We start from the raw sequence: 25,699 nt of genomic DNA on the forward strand, positions 1-25,699 counted from the left end.
GTACTGTACTGTCTCTATAACAGAATGATGGGAGTGTGAACTGTACTGTCTCTATAACAGAATGACAGGAGTGTGTACTGTACTGTCTCTGTAACAGACTGATGGGAGTGTGTACTGGACTGTCTCTGTAACAGACTGATGGGAGTGTGTACTGGACTGTCTCTGTAACAGAATGATGGGAGTGTGTACTGGACTGTCTCTGTAACAGACTGATGGGAATGTGTACTGGACTGTCTCTGTAACAGAATGATGGGAGTGTGTACTGGACTGTCTCTGTAACAGACTGATGGGAGTGTGTACTGGACTGTCTCTGTAACAGACTGATGTTATTGTGTACTGGACTGTCTCTGTAACAGAATGACAGGAGTGTGTACTGGACTGTCTCTGTAACAGACTGATGTTATTGTGTACTGGACTGTCTCTGTAACAGAATGACAGGAGTGTGTACTGGACTGTCTCTGTAACAGACTGATGTTATTGTGTACTGGACTGTCTCTGTCACAGACTGATGGGAGTGTGTACTGGACTGTCTCTGTAAGAGACTGATGTTATTGTGTACTGGACTGTCTCTGTCACAGACTGATGGGAGTGTGTACTGGACTGTCTCTGTAAGTGACTGATGTTATTGTGTACTGGACTGTCTCTGTAACAGACTGATTGGAGTGGGTACTGGACTGTCTGTGTAACAGACTGGCAAGTGTGTGTACTGGACTGTCTCTGTTACAGACTGTTGGAAGTGTGTACTGGACTGTCTCTGTAACAGACTGATGGGATTGTGTACCGGACTGTCTCTGTAACAGACTGATGTTATTGTGTACTGTACTGTCTCTGTAACAGACTGATGTTATTGTGTACTGGACTGTCTCTGTAACAGACTGCTGTTATTGTGTACTGGACTGTCTCTGTAACAGACTGATGGGAGTGTGTACTGGACTGTCTCTGTAACAGACTGATAGGATTGTGTACTGGACTGTCTCTGTAACAGACTGATAGGATTGTGTACTGGACTGTCTCTGTAACAGAATGATGGGAGTGTGTACTGGACTGTCTCTGTAACAGACTGATGGGATTGTGTACTGTACTGTCTCTGTAACAGACTGATGGGAGTGTGTACTGTACTGTCTCTATAACAGAATGATGGGAGTGTGAACTGTACTGTCTCTATAACAGAATGACAGGAGTGTGTACTGTACTGTCTCTGTAACAGACTGATGGGAGTGTGTACTGGACTGTCTCTGTAACATACTGATGGGAGTGTGTACTGGACTGTCTCTGTAACAGAATGATGGGAGTGTGTACTGGACTGTCTCTGTAACAGACTGATGGGAATGTGTACTGGACTGTCTCTGTAACAGAATGATGGGAGTGTGTACTGGACTGTCTCTGTAACAGACTGATGGGAGTGTGTACTGGACTGTCTCTGTAACAGACTGATGTTATTGTGTACTGGACTGTCTCTGTAACAGAATGACAGGAGTGTGTACTGGACTGTCTCTGTAACAGACTGATGTTATTGTGTACTGGACTGTCTCTGTAACAGAATGACAGGAGTGTGTACTGGACTGTCTCTGTAACAGACTGATGTTATTGTGTACTGGACTGTCTCTGTCACAGACTGATGGGAGTGTGTACTGGACTGTCTCTGTAAGAGACTGATGTTATTGTGTACTGGACTGTCTCTGTCACAGACTGATGGGAGTGTGTACTGGACTGTCTCTGTAAGTGACTGATGTTATTGTGTACTGGACTGTCTCTGTAATAGAATGACAGGAGTGTGTACTGGACTGTCTCTGTAACAGACTGATGGGAGTGTGTATTGGACTGTCTCTGTAACAGAATGACAGGAGTGTGTACTCGACTGTCTCTGTAACAGACTGATGTTATTGTGTACTGGACTGTCTCTGTAACAGAATGACAGGAGTGTGTACTGGACTGTCTCTGTAACAGACTGATGGGAGTGTGTACTGGACTGTCTCTGTAACAGACTGATGGGAGTGTGTACTGGACTGTCTCTGTAACAGACTGATGGGAATGTGTACTGGACTGTCTCTGTAACAGAATGACAGGAGTGTGTACTGGACTGTCTCTGTAACAGACTGATGTTATTGTGTACTGGACTGTCTCTGTAACAGAATGACAGGAGTGCGTACTGGACTGTCTCTGTAACAGACTGATGTTATTGTGTACTGGACTGTCTCTGTAACAGAATGACAGGAGTGCGTACTGGACTGTCTCTGTAACAGACTGATGTTATTGTGTACTGGACTGTCTCTGTAACAGAATGACAGGAGTGTGTACTGGACTGTCTCTGTAACAGACTGATGTTATTGTGTACTGGACTGTCTCTGTAACAGAATGACAGGAGTGTGTACTGGACTGTCTCTGTAACAGACTGATGTTATTGTGTACTGGACTGTCTCTGTAACAGAATGACAGGAGTGCGTACTGGACTGTCTCTGTAACAGACTGATGTTATTGTGTACTGGACTGTCTCTGTAACAGACTGATGTTATTGTGTACTGGACTGTCTCTGTAACAGAATGACAGGAGTGCGTACTGGACTGTCTCTGTAACAGACTGATGTTATTGTGTACTGGACTGTCTCTGTAACAGAATGACAGGAGTGTGTACTGGACTGTCTCTGTAACAGACTGATGGGAATGTGTACTGGACTGTCTCTGTAACAGAATGACAGGAGTGTGTACTGGACTGTCTCTGTAACAGACTGATGTTATTGTGTACTGGACTGTCTCTGTAACAGACTGATGGGAATGTGTACTGGACTGTCTCTGTAACAGAATGACAGGAGTGTGTACTGGACTGTCTCTGTAACAGACTGATGTTATTGTGTACTGGACTGTCTCTGTAACAGACTGATGTTATTGTGTACTGGACTGTCTCTGTAACAGACTGATGTTATTGTGTACTGGACTGTCTCTGTAACAGAATGACAGGAGTGCGTACTGGACTGTCTCTGTAACAGACTGATGTTATTGTGTACTGGACTGTCTCTGTAACAGAATGACAGGAGTGTGTACTGGACTGTCTCTGTAACAGACTGATGTTATTGTGTACTGGACTGTCTCTGTAACAGAATGACAGGAGTGTGTACTGGACTGTCTCTGTAACAGACTGATGGGAATGTGTACTGGACTGTCTCTGTAACAGAATGACAGGAGTGTGTACTGGACTGCCTCTGTAACAGACTGATGGGAATGTGTACTGGACTGTCTCTGTAACAGACTGATGTTATTGTGTACTGGACTGTCTCTGTAACAGACTGATGGGAATGTGTACTGGACTGCCTCTGTAACAGACTGATGGGAGTGTGTACTGGACTGTCTCTGTAACGGACTGATGGGAGTGTGTACTGGACTGTCTCTGTAACAGACTGATGGGAATGTGTACTGGACTGCCTCTGTAACAGAATGACAGGAGTGTGTACTGTACTGTCTCTGTAACAGACTGATGGGAGTGTGTACTGGACTGTCTCTGTAACAGACTGATGTTATTGTGTACTGGACTGTCTCTGTAACAGACTGATGGGAATGTGTACTGGACTGTCTCTGTAACAGACTGACAGGAGTGTGTACTGGACTGTCTCTGTAACAGACTGATGGGAGTGTGTACTGGACTGTCTCTGTAACAGACTGATGTTATTGTGTACTGGACTGTCTCTGTAACAGACTGATGGGAGTGTGTACTGGACTGTCTCTGTAACAGACTGATGGGAGTGTGTACTGGACTGTCTCTGTAACAGACTGATGGGAATGTGTACTGGACTGTCTCTGTAACAGAATGACAGGAATGTGTACTGGACTGTCTCTGTAACAGAATGACAGGAATGTGTACTGGACTGTCTCTGTAACAGACTGATGGGAGTGTGTACTGAACTGTCTCTGTAACAGACTGATGGGAGTGTGTACTGGACTGTCTCTGTAACAGACTGATGGGAGTGTGTACTGGACTGTCTCTGTAACAGACTGACGGGAGTGTGTACTGGACTGTCTCTGTAACAGACTGATGGGAGTGTGTACTGGACTGTCTCTGTAACAGACTGATGGGAGTGTGTACTGGACTGTCTCTGTAACAGACTGATGGGATTGTGTACTGGACTGTCTCTGTAACAGACTGATGGGAGTGTGTACTGGACTGTCTCTGTAAAAGACTGATGGGAGTGTGTACTGGACTGTCTCTGTAACAGACTGATGGGAGTGTGTACTGGACTGTCTCTGTAACAGACTGATGGGAATGTGTACTGGACTGTCTCTGTCACAGACTGATGGGAGTGTGTACTGGACTGTCTCTGTAACAGACTGATGGGAGTGTGTACTGGACTGTCTCTGTAACAGACTGATGGGAGTGTGTACTGGACTGTCTCTGTAACAGACTGATGGGAGTGTGTACTGGACTGTCTCTGTAACAGACTGACAGGAGAGTGTACTGGACTGTCTCTGTAACAGACTGATGGGAGTGTGTACTGGACTGTCTCTGTAACAGACTGACAGGAGAGTGTACTGGACTGTCTCTGTAACAGACTGACAGGAGAGTGTACTGGACTGTCTCTGTAACAGAATGATGGGAGTGTGTACTGGACTGTCTCTGTAACAGACTGACAGGAGAGTGTACTGGACTGTCTCTGTAACAGAATGACAGGAGAGTGTACTGGACTGTCTCTGTAACAGAATGATGGGAGTGTGTACTGGACTGTCTCTGTAACAGACTGATGTTATTGTGTACTGGACTGTCTCTGTAACAGACTGATGTTATTGTGTACTGGACTGTCGCTGTAACAGACTGATGGGAGTGTGTACTGGACTGTCTCTGTAACAGACTGATGGGAGTGTGTACTGGACTGTCTCTGTAACAGAATGACAGGAATGTGTACTGGACTATCTCTGTAACAGACTGATGGGAGTGTGTACTGGACTGTCTCTGTAACAGAATGACAGGAATGTGTACTGGACTGCCTCTGTAACAGAATGACAGGAATGTGTACTGAACTGTCTCTGTAACAGACTGATGGGAGTGTGTACTGGACTGTCTCTGTAACAGACTGATGGGAGTGTGTACTGGACTGTCTCTGTAACAGACTGATGTTATTGTGTACTGGACTGTCTCTGTAACAGACTGATGGGAGTGTGTACTGGACTGTCTCTGTAACAGACTGATGGGAGTGTGTACTGGACTGTCTCTGTAACAGACTGATGGGAATGTGTACTGGACTGTCTCTGTTACAGAATGACAGGAATGTGTACTGGACTGTCTCTGTAACAGAATGACAGGAATGTGTACTGGACTGTCTCTGTAACAGACTGATGGGAGTGTGTACTGGACTGTCTCTGTAACAGACTGATGGGAGTGTGTACTGGACTGTCTCTGTAACAGACTGATGGGAGTGTGTACTGGACTGTCTCTGTAACAGACTGATGGGAGTGTGTACTGGACTGTCTCTGTAACAGACTGATGGGAGTGTGTACTGGACTGTCTCTGTAACAGACTGACGGGAGTGTGTACTGGACTGTCTCTGTAATAGACTGACGGGAGTGTGTACTGGACTGTCTCTGTAACAGACTGATGGGAGTGTGTACTGGACTGTCTCTGTAACAGACTGATGGGAGTGTGTACTGGACTGTCTCTGTAACAGAATGACAGGAATGTGTACTGGACTGTCTCTGTAACAGAATGACAGGAATGTGTACTGGACTGTCTCTGTAACAGACTGTTGGGAGTGTGTACTGGACTGTCTCTGTAACAGAATGACAGGAGTGCGTACTGGACTGTCTCTGTAACAGACTGATGTTATTGTGTACTGGACTGTCTCTGTAACAGACTGATGTTATTGTGTACTGGACTGTCTCTGTAACAGAATGACAGGAGTGTGTACTGGACTGTCTCTGTAACAGACTGATGTTATTGTGTACTGGACTGTCTCTGTAACAGAATGACAGGAGTGTGTACTGGACTGTCTCTGTAACAGACTGATGGGAATGTGTACTGGACTGTCTCTGTAACAGAATGACAGGAGTGTGTACTGGACTGCCTCTGTAACAGACTGATGGGAATGTGTACTGGACTGTCTCTGTAACAGACTGATGTTATTGTGTACTGGACTGTCTCTGTAACAGACTGATGGGAATGTGTACTGGACTGTCTCTGTAACAGAATGACAGGAGTGTGTACTGGACTGTCTCTGTAACAGACTGATGTTATTGTGTACTGGACTGTCTCTGTAACAGACTGATGGGAATGTGTACTGGACTGTCTCTGTAACAGAATGACAGGAGTGTGTACTGGACTGTCTCTGTAACAGACTGATGTTATTGTGTACTGGACTGTCTCTGTAACAGACTGATGTTATTGTGTACTGGACTGTCTCTGTAACAGACTGATGTTATTGTGTACTGGACTGTCTCTGTAACAGAATGACAGGAGTGCGTACTGGACTGTCTCTGTAACAGACTGATGTTATTGTGTACTGGACTGTCTCTGTAACAGAATGACAGGAGTGTGTACTGGACTGTCTCTGTAACAGACTGATGTTATTGTGTACTGGACTGTCTCTGTAACAGAATGACAGGAGTGTGTACTGGACTGTCTCTGTAACAGACTGATGGGAATGTGTACTGGACTGTCTCTGTAACAGAATGACAGGAGTGTGTACTGGACTGCCTCTGTAACAGACTGATGGGAATGTGTACTGGACTGTCTCTGTAACAGACTGATGTTATTGTGTACTGGACTGTCTCTGTAACAGACTGATGGGAATGTGTACTGGACTGCCTCTGTAACAGACTGATGGGAGTGTGTACTGGACTGTCTCTGTAACGGACTGATGGGAGTGTGTCCTGGACTGTCTCTGTAACAGACTGATGGGAATGTGTACTGGACTGCCTCTGTAACAGAATGACAGGAGTGTGTACTGTACTGTCTCTGTAACAGACTGATGGGAGTGTGTACTGGACTGTCTCTGTAACAGACTGATGTTATTGTGTACTGGACTGTCTCTGTAACAGACTGATGGGAATGTGTACTGGACTGTCTCTGTAACAGACTGACAGGAGTGTGTACTGGACTGTCTCTGTAACAGACTGATGGGAGTGTGTACTGGACTGTCTCTGTAACAGACTGATGTTATTGTGTACTTGACTGTCTCTGTAACAGACTGATGGGAGTGTGTACTGGACTGTCTCTGTAACAGACTGATGGGAGTGTGTACTGGACTGTCTCTGTAACAGACTGATGGGAATGTGTACTGGACTGTCTCTGTAACAGAATGACAGGAATGTGTACTGGACTGTCTCTGTAACAGAATGACAGGAATGTGTACTGGACTGTCTCTGTAACAGAATGACAGGAATGTGTACTGGACTGTCTCTGTAACAGACTGATGGGAGTGTGTACTGAACTGTCTCTGTAACAGACTGATGGGAGTGTGTACTGGACTGTCTCTGTAACAGACTGATGGGAGTGTGTACTGGACTGTCTCTGTAACAGACTGACGGGAGTGTGTACTGGACTGTCTCTGTAACAGACTGATGGGAGTGTGTACTGGACTGTCTCTGTAACAGACTGATGGGAGTGTGTACTGGACTGTCTCTGTAACAGACTGATGGGATTGTGTACTGGACTGTCTCTGTAACAGACTGATGGGAGTGTGTACTGGACTGTCTCTGTAAAAGACTGATGGGAGTGTGTACTGGACTGTCTCTGTAACAGACTGATGGGAGTGTGTACTGGACTGTCTCTGTAACAGACTGATGGGAATGTGTACTGGACTGTCTCTGTCACAGACTGATGGGAGTGTGTACTGGACTGTCTCTGTAACAGACTGATGGGAGTGTGTACTGGACTGTCTCTGTAACAGACTGATGGGAGTGTGTACTGGACTGTCTCTGTAACAGACTGATGGGAGTGTGTACTGGACTGTCTCTGTAACAGACTGACAGGAGAGTGTACTGGACTGTCTCTGTAACAGACTGATGGGAGTGTGTACTGGACTGTCTCTGTAACAGACTGACAGGAGAGTGTACTGGACTGTCTCTGTAACAGACTGACAGGAGAGTGTACTGGACTGTCTCTGTAACAGAATGATGGGAGTGTGTACTGGACTGTCTCTGTAACAGACTGACAGGAGAGTGTACTGGACTGTCTCTGTAACAGAATGACAGGAGCGTGTACTGGACTGTCTCTGTAACAGAATGATGGGAGTGTGTACTGGACTGTCTCTGTAACAGACTGATGTTATTGTGTACTGGACTGTCTCTGTAACAGACTGATGTTATTGTGTACTGGACTGTCGCTGTAACAGACTGATGGGAGTGTGTACTGGACTGTCTCTGTAACAGACTGATGGGAGTGTGTACTGGACTGTCTCTGTAACAGAATGACAGGAATGTGTACTGGTCTGTCTCTGTAACAGACTGATGGGAGTGTGTACTGGACTGTCTCTGTAACAGAATGACAGGAATGTGTACTGGACTGCCTCTGTAACAGAATGACAGGAATGTGTACTGAACTGTCTCTGTAACAGACTGATGGGAGTGTGTACTGGACTGTCTCTGTAACAGACTGATGGGAGTGTGTACTGGACTGTCTCTGTAACAGACTGATGTTATTGTGTACTGGACTGTCTCTGTAACAGACTGATGGGAGTGTGTACTGGACTGTCTCTGTAACAGACTGATGGGAGTGTGTACTGGACTGTCTCTGTAACAGACTGATGGGAATGTGTACTGGACTGTCTCTGTTACAGAATGACAGGAATGTGTACTGGACTGTCTCTGTAACAGAATGACAGGAATGTGTACTGGACTGTCTCTGTAACAGACTGATGGGAGTGTGTACTGGACTGTCTCTGTAACAGACTGATGGGAGTGTGTACTGGACTGTCTCTGTAACAGACTGATGGGAGTGTGTACTGGACTGTCTCTGTAACAGACTGATGGGAGTGTGTACTGGACTGTCTCTGTAACAGACTGATGGGAGTGTGTACTGGACTGTCTCTGTAACAGACTGACGGGAGTGTGTACTGGACTGTCTCTGTAATAGACTGACGGGAGTGTGTACTGGACTGTCTCTGTAACAGACTGATGGGAGTGTGTACTGGACTGTCTCTGTAACAGACTGATGGGAGTGTGTACTGGACTGTCTCTGTAACAGAATGACAGGAATGTGTACTGGACTGTCTCTGTAACAGAATGACAGGAATGTGTACTGGACTGTCTCTGTAACAGACTGTTGGGAGTGTGTACTGGACTGTCTCTGTAACAGACTGATGGGAGTGTGTACTGGACTGTCTCTGTAACAGACTGATGGGAGTGTGTACTGGACTGTCTCTGTAACAGACTGATGGGAGTGTGTACTGGACTGTCTCTGTAACAGACTGATGGGAATGTGTACTGGACTGTCTCTGTCACAGACTGATGGGAGTGTGTACTGGACTGTCTCTGTAACACACTGATGGGAGTGTGTACTGGACTGTCTCTGTAACAGACTGATGGGAGTGTGTACTGGACTGTCTCTGTAACAGACTGATGGGAGTGTGTACTGGACTGTCTCTGTAACAGACTGACAGGAGAGTGTACTGGACTGTCTCTGTAACAGAATGACAGGAGAGTGTACTGGACTGTCTCTGTAACAGAATGATGGGAGTGTGTACTGGACTGTCTCTGTAACAGACTGACAGGAGTGTGTTCTGGACTGTCTCTGTAACAGAATGATGGGAGTGTGTACTGGACTGTCTCTGTAACAGACTGATGTTATTGTGTACTGGACTGTCTCTGTAACAGACTGATGTTATTGTGTACTGGACTGTCTCTGTAACAGACTGATGTTATTGTGTACTGGACTGTCTCTGTAACAGATTGATGGGAGTGTGTACTGGACTGTCTCTGTAACAGACTGATGGGAGTGTGTACTGGACTGTCTCTGTAACAGACTGATGGGAGTGTGTACTGGACTGTCTCTGTAACAGACTGATGGGAGTGTGTACTGGACTGTCTCTGTAACAGACTGATGGGAGTGTGTACTGGACTGTCTCTGTAACAGAATGACAGGAATGTGTACTGGACTGTCTCTGTAACAGACTGATGGGAGTGTGTACTGGACTGTCTCTGTAACAGAATGACAGGAATGTGTACTGGACTGCCTCTGTAACAGAATGACAGGAATGTGTACTGAACTGTCTCTGTAACAGACTGATGGGAGTGTGTACTGGACTGTCTCTGTAACAGACTGATGGGAGTGTGTACTGGACTGCCTCTGTAACAGACTGATGGGAGTGTGTACTGGACTGTCTCTGTAACAGAATGACAGGAATGTGTACTGGACTGCCTCTGTAACAGAATGACAGGAATGTGTACTGAACTGTCTCTGTAACAGACTGATGGGAGTGTGTACTGGACTGTCTCTGTAGCAGAATGACAGGAATGTGTACTGGACTGCCTCTGTAACAGACTGATGGGAGTGTGTACTGGACTGTCTCTGTAACAGAATGACAGGAATGTGTACTGAACTGTCTCTGTAACAGACTGATGGGAGTGTGTACTGGACTGTCTCTGTAACAGAATGACAGGAATGTGTACTGGACTGCCTCTGTAAGAGAATGACAGGAATGTGTACTGAACTGTCTCTGTAACAGACTGATGGGAGTGTGTACTGGACTGTCTCTGTAACAGAATGACAGGAATGTGTACTGAACTGTCTCTGTAACAGACTGATGGGAGTGTGTACTGGACTGTCTCTGTAACAGAATGACAGGAATGTGTACTGAACTGTCTCTGTAACAGACTGATGGGAGTGTGTACTGGACTGTCTCTGTAACAGAATGACAGGAATGTGTACTGAACTGTCTCTGTAACAGACTGATGGGAGTGTGTACTGGACTGTCTCTGTAACAGACTGATGGGAATGTGTACTGGACTGCCTCTGTAACAGACTGATGGGAGTGTGTACTGGACTGCCTCTGTAACAGAATGACAGGAATGTGTACTGAACTGTCTCTGTAACAGACTGATGGGAGTGTGTACTGGACTGTCTCTGTAACAGACTGATGGGAGTGTGTACTGAACTGCCTCTGTAACAGAATGACAGGAATGTGTACTGAACTGTCTCTGTAACAGACTGATGTTATTGTGTACTGGACTGTCTCTGTAACAGAATGACAGGAATGTGTACTGGACTGCCTCTGTAACAGAATGACAGGAATGTGTACTGAACTGTCTCTGTAACAGACTGATGTTATTGTGTACTGGACTGTCTCTGTAACAGAATGACAGGAATGTGTACTGGACTGCCTCTGTAACAGAATGACAGGAATGTGTACTGAACTGTCTCTGTAACAGACTGATGTTATTGTGTACTGGACTGTCTCTGTAACAGACTGATGTTATTGTGTACTGGACTGTCTCTGTAACAGACTGATGTTATTGTGTACTGGACTGTCTCTGTAACAGACTGATGGGAGTGTGTACTGGACTGTCTCTGTAACAGACTGATGGGAGTGTGTACTGGACTGTCTCTGTAACAGAATGACAGGAATGTGTACTGGACTGTCTCTGTAACAGACTGATGGGAGTGTGTACTGGACTGTCTCTGTAACAGAATGACAGGAATGTGTACTGGACTGCCTCTGTAACAGAATGACAGGAATGTGTACTGAACTGTCTCTGTAACAGACTGATGGGAGTGTGTACTGGACTGTCTCTGTAACAGACTGATGGGAGTGTGTACTGGACTGTCTCTGTAACAGACTGATGGGAGTGTGTACTGGACTGTCTCTGTAACAGACTGATGTTATTGTGTACTGGACTGTCTCTGTAACAGACTGATGTTATTGTGTACTGGACTGTCTCTGTAACAGACTGATGGGAGTGTGTACTGGACTGTCTCTGTAACAGACTGATGGGAGTGTGTACTGGACTGTCTCTGTAACAGACTGATGGGAATGTGTACTGGACTGTCTCTGTTACAGAATGACAGGAATGTGTACTGGACTGTCTCTGTAACAGAATGACAGGAATGTGTACTGGACTGTCTCTGTAACAGACTGATGGGAGTGTGTACTGGACTGTCTCTGTAACAGACTGATGGGAGTGTGTACTGGACTGTCTCTGTAACAGACTGATGGGAGTGTGTACTGGACTGTCTCTGTAACAGACTGATGGGAGTGTGTACTGGACTGTCTCTGTAACAGACTGATGGGAGTGTGTACTGGACTTTCTCTGTAACAGACTGACGGAGTGTGTACTGGACTGTCTCTGTAATAGACTGACGGGAGTGTGTACTGGACTGTCTCTGTAACAGACTGATGGAGTGTGTACTGGACTGTCTCTGTAACAGACTGATGGGAGTGTGTACTGGACTGTCCTCTGTAACAGACTGATGGAGTGTGTACTGGACTGTCTCTGTAACAGACTGATGGGAGTGTGTACTGGACTGTCTCTGTAACAGACTGATGGGATTGTGTACTGGACTGTCTCTGTAACAGACTGATGGGAGTGTGTACTGGACTGTCTCTGTAACAGACTGATGGGAGTGTGTACTGGACTGTCTCTGTAACAGACTGATGGGAGTGTGTACTGGACTGTCTCTGTAACAGACTGATGGGAATGTGTACTGGACTGTCTCTGTCACAGACTGATGGGAGTGTGTACTGGACTGTCTCTGTAACAGACTGATGGGAGTGTGTACTGGACTGTCTCTGTAACAGACTGATGGGAGTGTGTACTGGACTGTCTCTGTAACAGACTGATGGGAGTGTGTACTGGACTGTCTCTGTAACAGACTGACAGGAGAGTGTACTGGACTGTCTCTGTAACAGAATGACAGGAGAGTGTACTGGACTGTCTCTGTAACAGAATGATGGGAGTGTGTACTGGACTGTCTCTGTAACAGACTGATGTTATTGTGTACTGGACTGTCTCTGTAACAGACTGATGTTATTGTGTACTGGACTGTCTCTGTAACAGACTGATGTTATTGTGTACTGGACTGTCTCTGTAACAGACTGATGGGAGTGTGTACTGGACTGTCTCTGTAACAGACTGATGGGAGTGTGTACTGGACTGTCTCTGTAACAGACTGATGGGAGTGTGTACTGGACTGTCTCTGTAACAGACTGATGGGAGTGTGTACTGGACTGTCTCTGTAACAGAATGACAGGAATGTGTACTGGACTGCCTCTGTAACAGAATGACAGGAATGTGTACTGGACTGCCTCTGTAACAGAATGACAGGAATGTGTACTGAACTGTCTCTGTAACAGACTGATGGGAGTGTGTACTGGACTGTCTCTGTAACAGAATGACAGGAATGTGTACTGGACTGCCTCTGTAACAGAATGACAGGAATGTGTACTGAACTGTCTCTGTAACAGACTGATGGGAGTGTGTACTGGACTGTCTCTGTAACAGACTGATGGAGTGTGTACTGGACTGCCTCTGTAACAGACTGATGGGAGTGTGTACTGGACTGTCTCTGTAACAGAATGACAGGAATGTGTACTGGACTGCCTCTGTAACAGAATGACAGGAATGTGTACTGAACTGTCTCTGTAACAGACTGATGGGAGTGTGTACTGGACTGTCTCTGTAACAGAATGACAGGAATGTGTACTGAACTGTTTCTGTAACAGACTGATGGGAGTGTGTACTGGACTGTCTCTGTAACAGAATGACAGGAATGTGTACTGGACTGCCTCTGTAAGAGAATGACAGGAATGTGTACTGAACTGTCTCTGTAACAGACTGATGGGAGTGTGTACTGGACTGTCTCTGTAACAGAATGACAGGAATGTGTACTGAACTGTCTCTGTAACAGACTGATGGGAGTGTGTACTGGACTGTCTCTGTAACAGAATGACAGGAATGTGTACTGAACTGTCTCTGTAACAGACTGATGGGAGTGTGTACTGGACTGTCTCTGTAACAGAATGACAGGAATGTGTACTGAACTGTCTCTGTAACAGACTGATGGGAGTGTGTACTGGACTGTCTCTGTAACAGACTGATGGGAGTGTGTACTGTACTGTCTCTATAACAGACTGATGGGAGTGTGTACTGGACTGTCTCTGTAACAGACTGATGGGAGTGTGTACTGGACTGTCTCTGTAACAGACTGATGGGAATGTGTACTGGACTGCCTCTGTAACAGACTGATGGGAGTGTGTACTGGACTGCCTCTGTAACAGAATGACAGGAATGTGTACTGAACTGCCTCTGTAACAGAATGACAGGAATGTGTACTGAACTGTCTCTGTAACAGACTGATGTTATTGTGTACTGGACTGTCTCTGTAACAGAATGACAGGAATGTGTACTGGACTGCCTCTGTAACAGAATGACAGGAATGTGTACTGAACTGTCTCTGTAACAGACTGATGGGAGTGTGTACTGGACTGTCTCTGTAACAGAATGACAGGAATGTGTACTGAACTGTCTCTGTAACAGACTGATGGGAGTGTGTACTGGACTGTCTCTGTAACAGACTGATGGGAATGTGTACTGGACTGCCTCTGTAACAGACTGATGGGAGTGTGTACTGGACTGCCTCTGTAACAGAATGACAGGAATGTGTACTGAACTGCCTCTGTAACAGAATGACAGGAATGTGTACTGAACTGTCTCTGTAACAGACTGATGTTATTGTGTACTGGACTGTCTCTGTAACAGAATGACAGGAATGTGTACTGGACTGCCTCTGTAACAGAATGACAGGAATGTGTACTGAACTGTCTCTGTAACAGACTGATGTTATTGTGTACTGGACTGTCTCTGTAACAGAATGACAGGAATGTGTACTGGACTGCCTCTGTAACAGAATGACAGGAATGTGTACTGAACTGTCTCTGTAACAGACTGATGTTATTGTGTACTGGACTGTCTCTGTAACAGAATGACAGGAGTGTGTACTGGACTGTCTCTGTAACAGACTGATGGGAGTGTGTACTGGACTGTCTCTGTAACAGACTGATGGGAATGTGTACTGGACTGCCTCTGTAACAGACTGATGGGAGTGTGTACTGGACTGCCTCTGTAACAGAATGACAGGAATGTGTACTGAACTGCCTCTGTAACAGAATGACAGGAATGTGTACTGAACTGTCTCTGTAACAGACTGATGTTATTGTGTACTGGACTGTCTCTGTAACAGAATGACAGGAATGTGTACTGGACTGCCTCTGTAACAGAATGACAGGAATGTGTACTGAACTGTCTCTGTAACAGACTGATGGGAGTGTGTACTGGACTGTCTCTGTAACAGAATGACAGGAATGTGTACTGAACTGTCTCTGTAACAGACTGATGGGAGTGTGTACTGGACTGTCTCTGTAACAGACTGATGGGAATGTGTACTGGACTGCCTCTGTAACAGACTGATGGGAGTGTGTACTGGACTGCCTCTGTAACAGAATGACAGGAATGTGTACTGAACTGCCTCTGTAACAGAATGACAGGAATGTGTACTGAACTGTCTCTGTAACAGACTGATGTTATTGTGTACTGGACTGTCTCTGTAACAGAATGACAGGAATGTGTACTGGACTGCCTCTGTAACAGAATGACAGGAATGTGTACTGAACTGTCTCTGTAACAGACTGATGTTATTGTGTACTGGACTGTCTCTGTAACAGAATGACAGGAATGTGTACTGGACTGCCTCTGTAACAGAATGACAGGAATGTGTACTGAACTGTCTCTGTAACAGACTGATGTTATTGTGTACTGGACTGTCTCTGTAACAGAATGACAGGAGTGTGTACTGGACTGTCTCTGTAACAGACTGATGTTATTGTGTACTGGACTGTCTCTGTAACAGACTGATGGGAGTGTGTACTGGACTGTCTCTGTAACAGACTGATGGGAGTGTGTACTGGACTGTCTCTGTAACAGACTGATGGGAATGTGTACTGGACTGTCTCTGTAACAGAATGACAGGAATGTGTACTGGACTGCCTCTGTAACAGAATGACAGGAATGTGTACTGAACTGTCTCTGTAACAGACTGATGTTATTGTGTACTGGACTGTCTCTGTAACAGAATGACAGGAGTGTGTACTGGACTGTCTCTGTAACAGACTGATGTTATTGTGTACTGGACTGTCTCTGTAACAGACTGATGGGAGTGTGTACTGGACTGTCTCTGTAACAGACTGATGGGAGTGTGTACTGGACTGTCTCTGTAACAGACTGATGGGAATGTGTACTGTACTCTCTCTGTAACAGACTGATGGGAGTGTGTACTGGACTGTCTCTGTAACAGACTGATGGGAGTGTGTACTGTACTGTCTCTATAACAGACTGATGTTATTGTGTACTGGACTGTCTCTGTAACAGACGGACGGGAGTGTCTACTGTACTGTCTCTGTAACAGAATGACAGGAATGTGTACTGGACTGTCTCTGTAACAGAATGACAGGAATGTGTACTGGACTGCCTCTGTAACAGACTGATGGGAGTGTGTACTGGACTGTCTCTGTAACAGACTGATGGGAGTGTGTACTGGACTGTCTCTGTAACAGACTGATGGGAGTGTGTACTGGACTGTCTCTGTAACAGACTGATGGGAGTGTGTACTGGACTGTCCCCATTTTGTTACCACTTCCTTTTGGCTGTGCCCATCACCAGGTATCCACGATGGTCCAGACTGTAAGTTGTGTTGCTGGTGTGTCAGGGCAGTGGTGGTGAGGTGCAATTGTGAATGGTCGGAGACGTGATGGTTAATCTTTCCAAAATACTCCTCTGCACCAACAGATGGCAAAGGGATTTGGTCAGAGTGGGATTCCTGGAGTCTGTGTTACCCTCCCTGTGGTGAACAGAGCACTCGAAGGCGGACTCGGACCTGTCAACCGATATATCCTGACTACCCGTGAGGCTCGGACTCTATCCTCATCTCAATTTCATCACTTTGCAGGGGATATAGCTTGGTCCAACAGTGGAGCTCCGAGGTCCCAGGGCGCAAGGGGCACCGAGGGCAGGGGCAACGGGGCAGGGACACCGGGGGCAGGGGCAGGGACACTGGGGGGAGGGGCAGGGACACCAGGGGGAGGGGCAGGGACACCAGGGGGAGGGGCAGGGACACCAGGGGGAGGGGCAGGGACACCGGGGGCAGGGGCAGGGGCAGGGACACCGGGGGGCAGGGGCAGGGACACCGGGGGGCAGGGGCAGGGACACCGGGGGGCAGGGGCAGGGACACCGGGGGGAGGGGCAGGGACACCGGGGGCAGGGGCAGGGACACCGGGGGGAGGGGCAGGGACACCGGGGGGAGGGGCAGGGACACAGAGGGGAGGGGCAGGGACACCAGGGGGAGGGGCAGGGACACAGAGGGGAGGGGCAGGGACACCAGGGGGAGGGGCAGGGACACCAGGGGGAGGGGCAGGGACACAGAGGGGAGGGGCAGGGACACCAGGGGGAGGGGCAGGGACACCAGGGGGAGGGGCAGTGACACCGGGGGGAGGGGCAGGGACACCAGGGGGAGGGGCAGTGACACCGGGGGGAGGGGCAGGGACACCGGGGGGAGGGGCAGGGACACCGGGGGGAGGGGCAGTGACACCGGGGGGGGGAGGGGCAGTGACACCGGGGGGAGGGGCAGTGACACGGGGGGGAGGGGCAGGGACACCGGGGGGAGGGGCAGGGACACCGGGGGGAGGGGCCACGGGGCAGTGACACCGGGGGGAGGGGCAGGGACACCGGGGGGAGGGGCAGGGTCACCGGGGGGAGGGGCCACGGGGCAGTGACACCGGGGGGAGGGGCAGTGACACCGGGGGGAGGGGCAGGGACACCAGGGGGAGGGGCAGTGACACGGGGGGAGGGGCAGGGACACCGGGGGGAGGGGCAGTGACACCGGGGGGAGGGGCCACGGGGCAGTGACACCGGGGGGAGGGGCAGTGACACCGGGGGGAGGGGCAGTGACACCGGGGGGAGGGGCCACGGGGCAGTGACACCGGGGGGAGGGGCAGGGACACCGGGGGGAGGGGCAGGGACACCAGGGGGAGGGGGAGGGGCAGGGACACCGGGGGGAGGAGCAGGGACACCGGGGGGAGGGGCAGCGACACCAGGGGGAGGGGCAGGGACACCGGGGGGAGGGGCAGGGACCCAGGGGGAGGGGCAGTGACACCGTGGGGAGGGGCAGGGGCACCGGGGAGAGGGGCAGGGGCACCGGGGAGAGGGGCAGGGGCACCGGGGAGAGGGGCAGTGACACAGGGGGGAGGGGCAGTGACACCGGGGGGAGGGGCAGTGACACCGGGGGGAGGGGCCACGGGGCAGTGACACCGGGGGGAGGGGCAGTGACACCAGGGGGCGGGGCCACGGGGCAGTGACACTGGGGGGAGGGGCAGTGACACCGGGGGGAGGGGCCACGGGGCAGTGACACCGGGGGGAGGGGCAGGGACACCGGGGGGAGGGGCAGGGACACCGGGGGGAGGGGCAGGGACACCAGGGGGAGGGGCAGGGACACCGGGGGGAGGGGTAGGGACACCGGGGGGAGGGGCAGGGACACCGGGGAGAGGGGCAGGGGCACCGGGGAGAGGGGCAGTGACACAGGGGGAGAGGGGCAGTGACACAGGGGGGAGGGGCAGTGACACAGGGGGGAGGGGCAGTGACACCGGGGGGAGGGGCCACGGGGCAGTGACACCGGGGGGAGGGGCAGTGACACCGGGGGGAGGGACCACGGGGCAGGGACACCGGGGGGAGGGGCAGGGACACTGGGGGGAAGGGCCACGGGGCAGTGACACCAGGGGGAGGGGCAGGGACACCGGGGGGAGGGGCAGGGACACCGGGGGGAGGGGCAGGGACACCGGGGGGAGGGGCAGGGACACCGGGGGGAGGGGCAGTGACACAGGGGGAGAGGGGCAGTGACACAGGGGGGAGGGGCAGTGACACAGGGGGGAGGGGCAGTGACACCGGGGGGAGGGGCCACGGGGCAGGGACACCGGGGGGAGGGGCAGGGACACTGGGGGGAAGGGCCACGGGGCAGTGACACCAGGGGGAGGGGCAGGGACACCGGGGGGAGGGGCAGGGACACCGGGGGGAGGGGCAGGGTCACCGGGGGGAGGGGCCACGGGGCAGTGACACCGGGGGGAGGGGCAGGGACACCGGGGGGAGGGGCAGGGACACCGGGGGGAGGGGCAGTGACACCGGGGGGAGGGGCCACAGGGCAGTGACACCGGGGGGAGGGGCAGGGACACCGGGGGGAGGGGCAGGGACACCGGGGGGAGGGGCAGGGTCACCGGGGGGAGGGGCCACGGGGCAGTGACACCGGGGGGAGGGGCCACGGGGCAGTGACACCGGGGGGAGGGGCCACGGGGCAGTGACACCGGGGGGAGAGGCAGTGACACCGGGGGGAGGGGCAGGGACACCGGGGGGGAGGGGCAGGGGACACTGGGGGGAGGGGCAGGGACACCGGGGGGAGGGGCAGTGACACCGGGGGGAGGGGCAGGGACACCAGGGGGAGGGGCAGGGGCAGTGACACCAGGGGGAGGGGCAGTGACACCAGGGGGCGGGGCAGGGACACCGGGGGGAGGGGCAGGGACACCAGGGGGAGGGGCAGGGGCAGTGACACCGGGGGGAGGGGCAGGGACACCGGGGGGAGGGGCCACGGGGCAGTGACACCGGGGGGAGGGGCAGGGACACCGGGGGGAGGGGCAGGGTCACCGGGGGGAGGGGCCACGGGGCAGTGACACCGGGGGGAGGGGCAGGGACACCGGGGGGAGGGGCAGGGACACCAGGGGGAGGGGCCACGGGGCAGTGACACCGGGGGGAGGGGCCACGGGGCAGTGACACCGGGGGGAGGGGCAGGGACACCGGGGGGAGGGGCAGTGACACCGGGGGGAGGGGCCACGGGGCAGTGACACCGGGGGGAGGGGCAGTGACACCGGGGGGAGGGGCCACGGGGCAGTGACACGGGGGGAGGGGCAGGGACACCGGGGGGAGGGGCAGTGACACCGGGGGGAGGGGCCACGGGGCAGTGACACCGGGGGGAGGGGCAGTGACACCGGGGGGAGGGGCAGTGACACCGGGGGGAGGGGCCACGGGGCAGTGACACCGGGGGGAGGGGCAGTGACACCGGGGGGAGGGGCAGGGACACCGGGGGGAGGGGCAGGGACACCGGGGGGAGGAGCAGGGACACCGGGGGGAGGGGCAGCGACACCAGGGGGAGGGGCAGGGACACCGGGGGGAGGGGCAGGGACCCAGGGGGAGGGGCAGTGACACCGTGGGGAGGGGCAGGGGCACCGGGGAGAGGGGCAGGGGCACCGGGGAGAGGGGCAGTGACACCGGGGGGAGGGGCAGTGACACCGGGGGGAGGGGCAGTGACACCGGGGGGAGGGGCCACGGGGCAGTGACACCGGGGGGAGGGGCAGTGACACCAGGGGGCGGGGCCACGGGGCAGTGACACTGGGGGGAGGGGCAGTGACACCGGGGGGAGGGGCCACGGGGCAGTGACACTGGGGGGAGGGGCAGTGACACCGGGGGGAGGGGCCACGGGGCAGTGACACCGGGGGGAGGGGCAGGGACACCAGGGGGAGGGGCAGGGACACCGGGGGGAGGGGCAGGGACACCGGGGGGAGGGGCAGGGACACCGGGGGGAGGGGCAGCGACACTGGGGGGAGGGGCCACGGGGCAGTGACACCAGGGGGATGGTCAGGGACACCGGGGGGGAGGGGCAGGGTCACCGGGGGGGAGGGGCCACAGGGCAGTGACACCGGGGGTAGGGGCAGGGACACCGGGGGGAGGGGCAGGGACACCGGGGGGAGGGGCAGGGTCACCGGGGGGAGGGGCCACGGGGCAGTGACACCGGGGGGAGGGGCCACGGGGCAGTGACACCGGGGGGAGGGGCCACGGGGCAGTGACACCGGGGGGAGGGGCAGTGACACCGGGGGGAGGGGCAGGGACACCGGGGGGGAGGGGCAGGGGACACCGGGGGGAGGGGCAGGGACACCGGGGGGAGGGGCAGTGACACCGGGGGGAGGGGCAGGGACACCAGGGGGAGGGGCAGGGGCAGTGACACCAGGGGGAGGGGCAGTGACACCAGGGGGCGGGGCAGGGACACCGGGGGGAGGGGCAGGGACACCAGGGGGAGGGGCAGGGGCAGTGACACCGGGGGGAGGGGCAGGGACACCGGGGGGAGGGGCCACGGGGCAGTGACACCGGGGGGGAGGGGCAGGGACACCGGGGGGAGGGGCAGGGTCACCGGGGGGAGGGGCCACGGGGCAGTGACACCGGGGGGAGGGGCAGGGACACCGGGGGGAGGGGCAGGGACACCAGGGGGAGGGGCCACGGGGCAGTGACACCGGGGGGAGGGGCCACGGGGCAGTGACACCGGGGGGAGGGGCCACGGGGCAGTGACACCGGGGGGAGGGGCAGGGGCAGTGACACCAGGGGGAGGGGCAGGGACACCGGGGGGAGGGTCAGGGACACCGGGGGGAGGGGCAGGGACACCGGGGGGAGGGGCAGGGTCACCGGGGGGAGGGGCAGGGGCAGTGACACCGGGGGGAGGGGCAGGGACACCGGGGGGAGGGGCAGGGACACCGGGGGGAGGGGCAGGGGCAGTGACACCGGGGGGAGGGGCAGGGGCAGTGACACCGGGGGGAGGGGCAGGGACACCGGGGGGAGGGGCAGGGGCAGTGACACCGGGGGGAGGGGCAGGGACACCGGGGGGAGGGGCAGTGACACCGGGGGGAGGGGCAGGGACACTGGGGGGAGGGGCAGGGACACCGGGGGGAGGGGCCACGGGGCAGTGACACCGGGGGGAGGGGCCACGGGGCAGTGACACTGGGGGGAGGGGCAGTGACACCGGGGGGAGGGGCCACGGGGCAGGGACACCGGGGGGAGGGGCAGGGACATCGGGGGGAGGGGCCACGGGGCAGTGACACCGGGGGGAGGGGCCACGGGGCAGTGACACTGGGGGGAGGGGCAGGGACACCGGGGGGAGGGGCCACGGGGCAGTGACACTGGGGGGAGGGGCAGGGACACCGGGGGGAGGGGCCACGGGGCAGTGACACCGGGGGGAGGGGCCACGGGGCAGTGACACTGGGGGGAGGGGCAGTGACACCGGGGGGAGGGGCCACGGGGCAGGGACACCGGGGGGAGGGGCAGGGACACCGGGGGGAGGGGCAGGGACCCAGGGGGAGGGGCAGCGACACCGGGGGGAGGGGCAGTGACACTGGGGGGAGGGGCAGTGACACCGGGGGGAGGGGCCACGGGGCAGTGACACTGGGGGGAGGGGCAGTGACACCGGGGGGAGGGGCCACGGGGCAGTGACACCGGGGGGAGGGGCAGGGACACCAGGGGGAGGGGCAGGGACACCGGGGGGAGGGGCCACGGGGCAGTGACACCGGGGGGAGGGGCAGGGACACCGGGGGGAGGGGCCACGGGGCAGGGACACCGGGGGGAGGGCCGGCGAAGCGGGGGCCCTGGGGGTAGTTAGGGTTGGTGTGTTTGGGACAAGGCCCTGCGTCGCGGGGTATTGAGGGAGGGATGTGTCCTGGGAGCTGATGCTTCGGATCTGAGTCACTGATCTCCCCGACAATCTCTTGCTTTGCAGAATGGAGAGGGGTGTCCAGAAAAAGGTTCAGATTTTTTTCTGGGGGAATCCCATTTACGAATGTGACGAGCTCCAGGGCAAGTCGGATGAACGTCTGCCCTGCCGGAATGTTCCAGCATGCGACTGAGAGGTGAGTGAAATCAGCAGGTCAGGGGCAGGTCAGAGCACCCCAATTCCCCCATACCACCCCCATAGCCACTTCCATCTGCTCACACTGACTCTCACTGGGGTACGGGTCTCACACACATTGACTCTCACTGGGGTACGGGTCCCACACACACTGACTCTCACTGGGGTACGGGTCCCACACACACTGACTCTCACTGGGGTACGGGACCCACACACACTGACTCTCACTGGGGTACGGGACCCACACACACTGACTCTCACTGGGGTACGGGTCTCACACACACTGACACTCACTGGGGTACGGGTCCCACACACACTGACTCTCACTGGGGTACGGGTCCCACACACACACTGACTCTCACTGGGGTACTGGTCCCACACACACTGACTCTCACTGGGATACGGGTCTCTAACACACTGACTCTCACTGGGGTACAGGTCCCACACACACTGACTCTCACTGGGGTACGGGTCTCTAACACACTGACTCTCACTGGGGTACGGGTCCCACACACACTGACTCTCACTGGGGTACGGGTCTCTAACACACTGACTCTCACTGGGGTACGGGTCCCACACACACTGACTCTCACTGGGGTACGGGTCCCACACACACTGACTCTCACTGGGGTACGGGTCTCTAACACACTGACTCTCACTGGGGTACGGGTCCCACACACACTGACTCTCACTGGGGTACGGGTCTCTAACACACTGACTCTCACTGGGGTACGGGTCCCACACACACTGACTCTCACTGGGGTACGGGTCCCACACACACTGACTCTCACTGGGATACGGGTCCCACACACACACTGACTCTCACTGGGGTACGAGTCTCTAACACACTGACTCTCACTGGGGTACGGGTCCCACACACACTGACTCTCACTGGGGTACGGGTTCCACACACACTGACTCTCACTGGGGTACGGGTCCCACACACACTGACTCTCACTGGGGTACGGGTCCCACACACACTGACTCTCACTGGGATACGGGTCCCACACACACTGACTCTCACTGGTGTACGGGTCTCACACACACTGACTCTCACTGGGGTACGGGTCCCACACACAAACTGACTCTCACTGGGGTACGGGTCTCTAACACACTGACTCTCACTGGGGTACGGGTCCCACACACACTGACTCTCACTGGGGTACGGGTCCCACACATACTGACTCTCACTGGGGTACAGGTCCCACACACACTGACTCTCACTGGGGTACGGGTCCCACACACACTGACTCTCACTAGGGTACAGGTCCCACACACACTGACTCTCACTGGCGTACGGGTCCCACACACACTGACTCTCACTGGGGTACGGGTCCCACACACACACTGACTCTCACTGGGGTACAGTCCCACACACACTAACTCTCACTGGTGTACGGGTCCCACACACACTGACTCTCACTGGGGTATGGGTCCCACACACACTGACTCTCACTGGGGTACGGGTCCCACACACACTGACTCTCACTGGGGTACGGGTCTCACACACACACTGACTCTCACTGGGGTACAGTCCCACACACACTGACTCTCACTGGGGTACGGGTCCCACACACACACTGACTCTCACTGGGGTACGGGTCCCACACACACACTGACTCTCACTGGTGTACGGGTCCCACACACAGTGACTCTCACTGGGGTATGGGTCCCACACACACTGACTCTCACTGGTGTATGGGTCCCACACACACTGACTCTCACTGGGGTATGGGTCCCACACACACTGACTCTCACTGGGGTACGCGTCCCACACACACTGACTCTCACAGGGGTACGGGTCCCACACACAATGACTCTCACTGGGGTATGGGTCCCACACACACTGACTCTCACAGGGGTACGGGTCCCATACACACAGACTCTCACTGGGGTATGGGTCCCACACACACTGACTCTCACTGGGGTACAGGTCCCACACACACTGACTCTCACTGGGGTATGGGTCCCACACACACTGACTCTCACTGGGGTACGGGTCCCACACACACTGAAACTCACTGGGGTATGGGTCCCACACACACTGACTCTCACTGGGGTACGGGTCCCACACACACACTGACTCTCACTGGGGTACGGGTCCCACACACACTGACTCTCACTGGGGTACGGGTCCCAAACACACTGACTCTCACTGGGGTATGGGTCCCACACACACTGACTCTCACTGGGGTACAGGTCCCACACACACTGACTCTCACTGGGGTATGGGTCCCACACACACACTGACTCTCACTGGGGTACGGGTCCCACACACACACTGACTCTCACTGGGGTACGGGTCCCACACACACACTGACTCTCACTGGGGTACGGGTCCCACACACACACTGACTCTCAGTGGGGTACGGGTCACAGACACACTGACTCTCACTGGGGTACGGGTCCCACACACACTGACTCTCACTGGGGTACGGGTCCCACACACACTGACTCTCACTGGGGTACGGGTCCCACACACACACTGACTCTCACTGGGGTACGGGTCCAACAAACACACTGACTCTCACTGGGGTATGGGTCCCACACACACACTGACTCTCACTGGGGTACGGGTCCCACACACACTGACTCTCACTGGGGTACGGGTCGCACACACACTGACTCTAACTGGGGTACGGCTCCCACACACACTGACTCACACTGGAGTACGGGTCCCACACACACTGACTCTCACTGTGGTACGGGTCCCACACACACTGACTCTCACTGGGGTACGGGTCCCACACACACTGACTCTCACTGGGGTACGGGTCCCACACGCACACTGACTCTCACTGGGGTACGGGTCTCTAACACACTGACTCTCACTGGGGTACGGGTCCCACACACACTGACTCTCACTGGGGTACGGGTCCCACACACACTGACTCTCACTGGGGTACGGGACCCACACACACTGACTCTCACTGGGGTACGGGACCCACACACACTGACTCTCACTGGGGTACGGGTCTCACACACACTGACACTCACTGGGGTACGGGTCCCACACACACTGACTCTC

The 25,699-nt window shown here is 54.3% G+C and overlaps 1 protein-coding gene across 1 annotated transcript in view; it reads left to right on the plus strand.

Annotated features, from left to right (window-relative positions):
- Positions 1-22,672, plus strand: part of LOC121275195 — a gene marked incomplete at its 3' end in the record, with an annotated part of 62,811 nt that extends 40,139 nt beyond the window's left edge. Inside the window, exons 5-6 of the mRNA XM_041182617.1 lie at positions 16,755-16,869; positions 22,543-22,672. Of these exons, the coding sequence (XP_041038551.1) occupies positions 16,755-16,869; positions 22,543-22,672 (245 nt within the window). The remainder of the gene's footprint in view (positions 1-16,754; positions 16,870-22,542) is intronic.
- Positions 22,673-25,699: the final 3,027 nt, after the last annotated feature.

This window comes from Carcharodon carcharias, unplaced genomic scaffold, assembly GCF_017639515.1.
Source record: "Carcharodon carcharias isolate sCarCar2 unplaced genomic scaffold, sCarCar2.pri scaffold_786_ctg1, whole genome shotgun sequence".
In the NCBI taxonomy this organism is placed as follows: Eukaryota; Metazoa; Chordata; class Chondrichthyes; order Lamniformes; family Lamnidae; genus Carcharodon; species Carcharodon carcharias.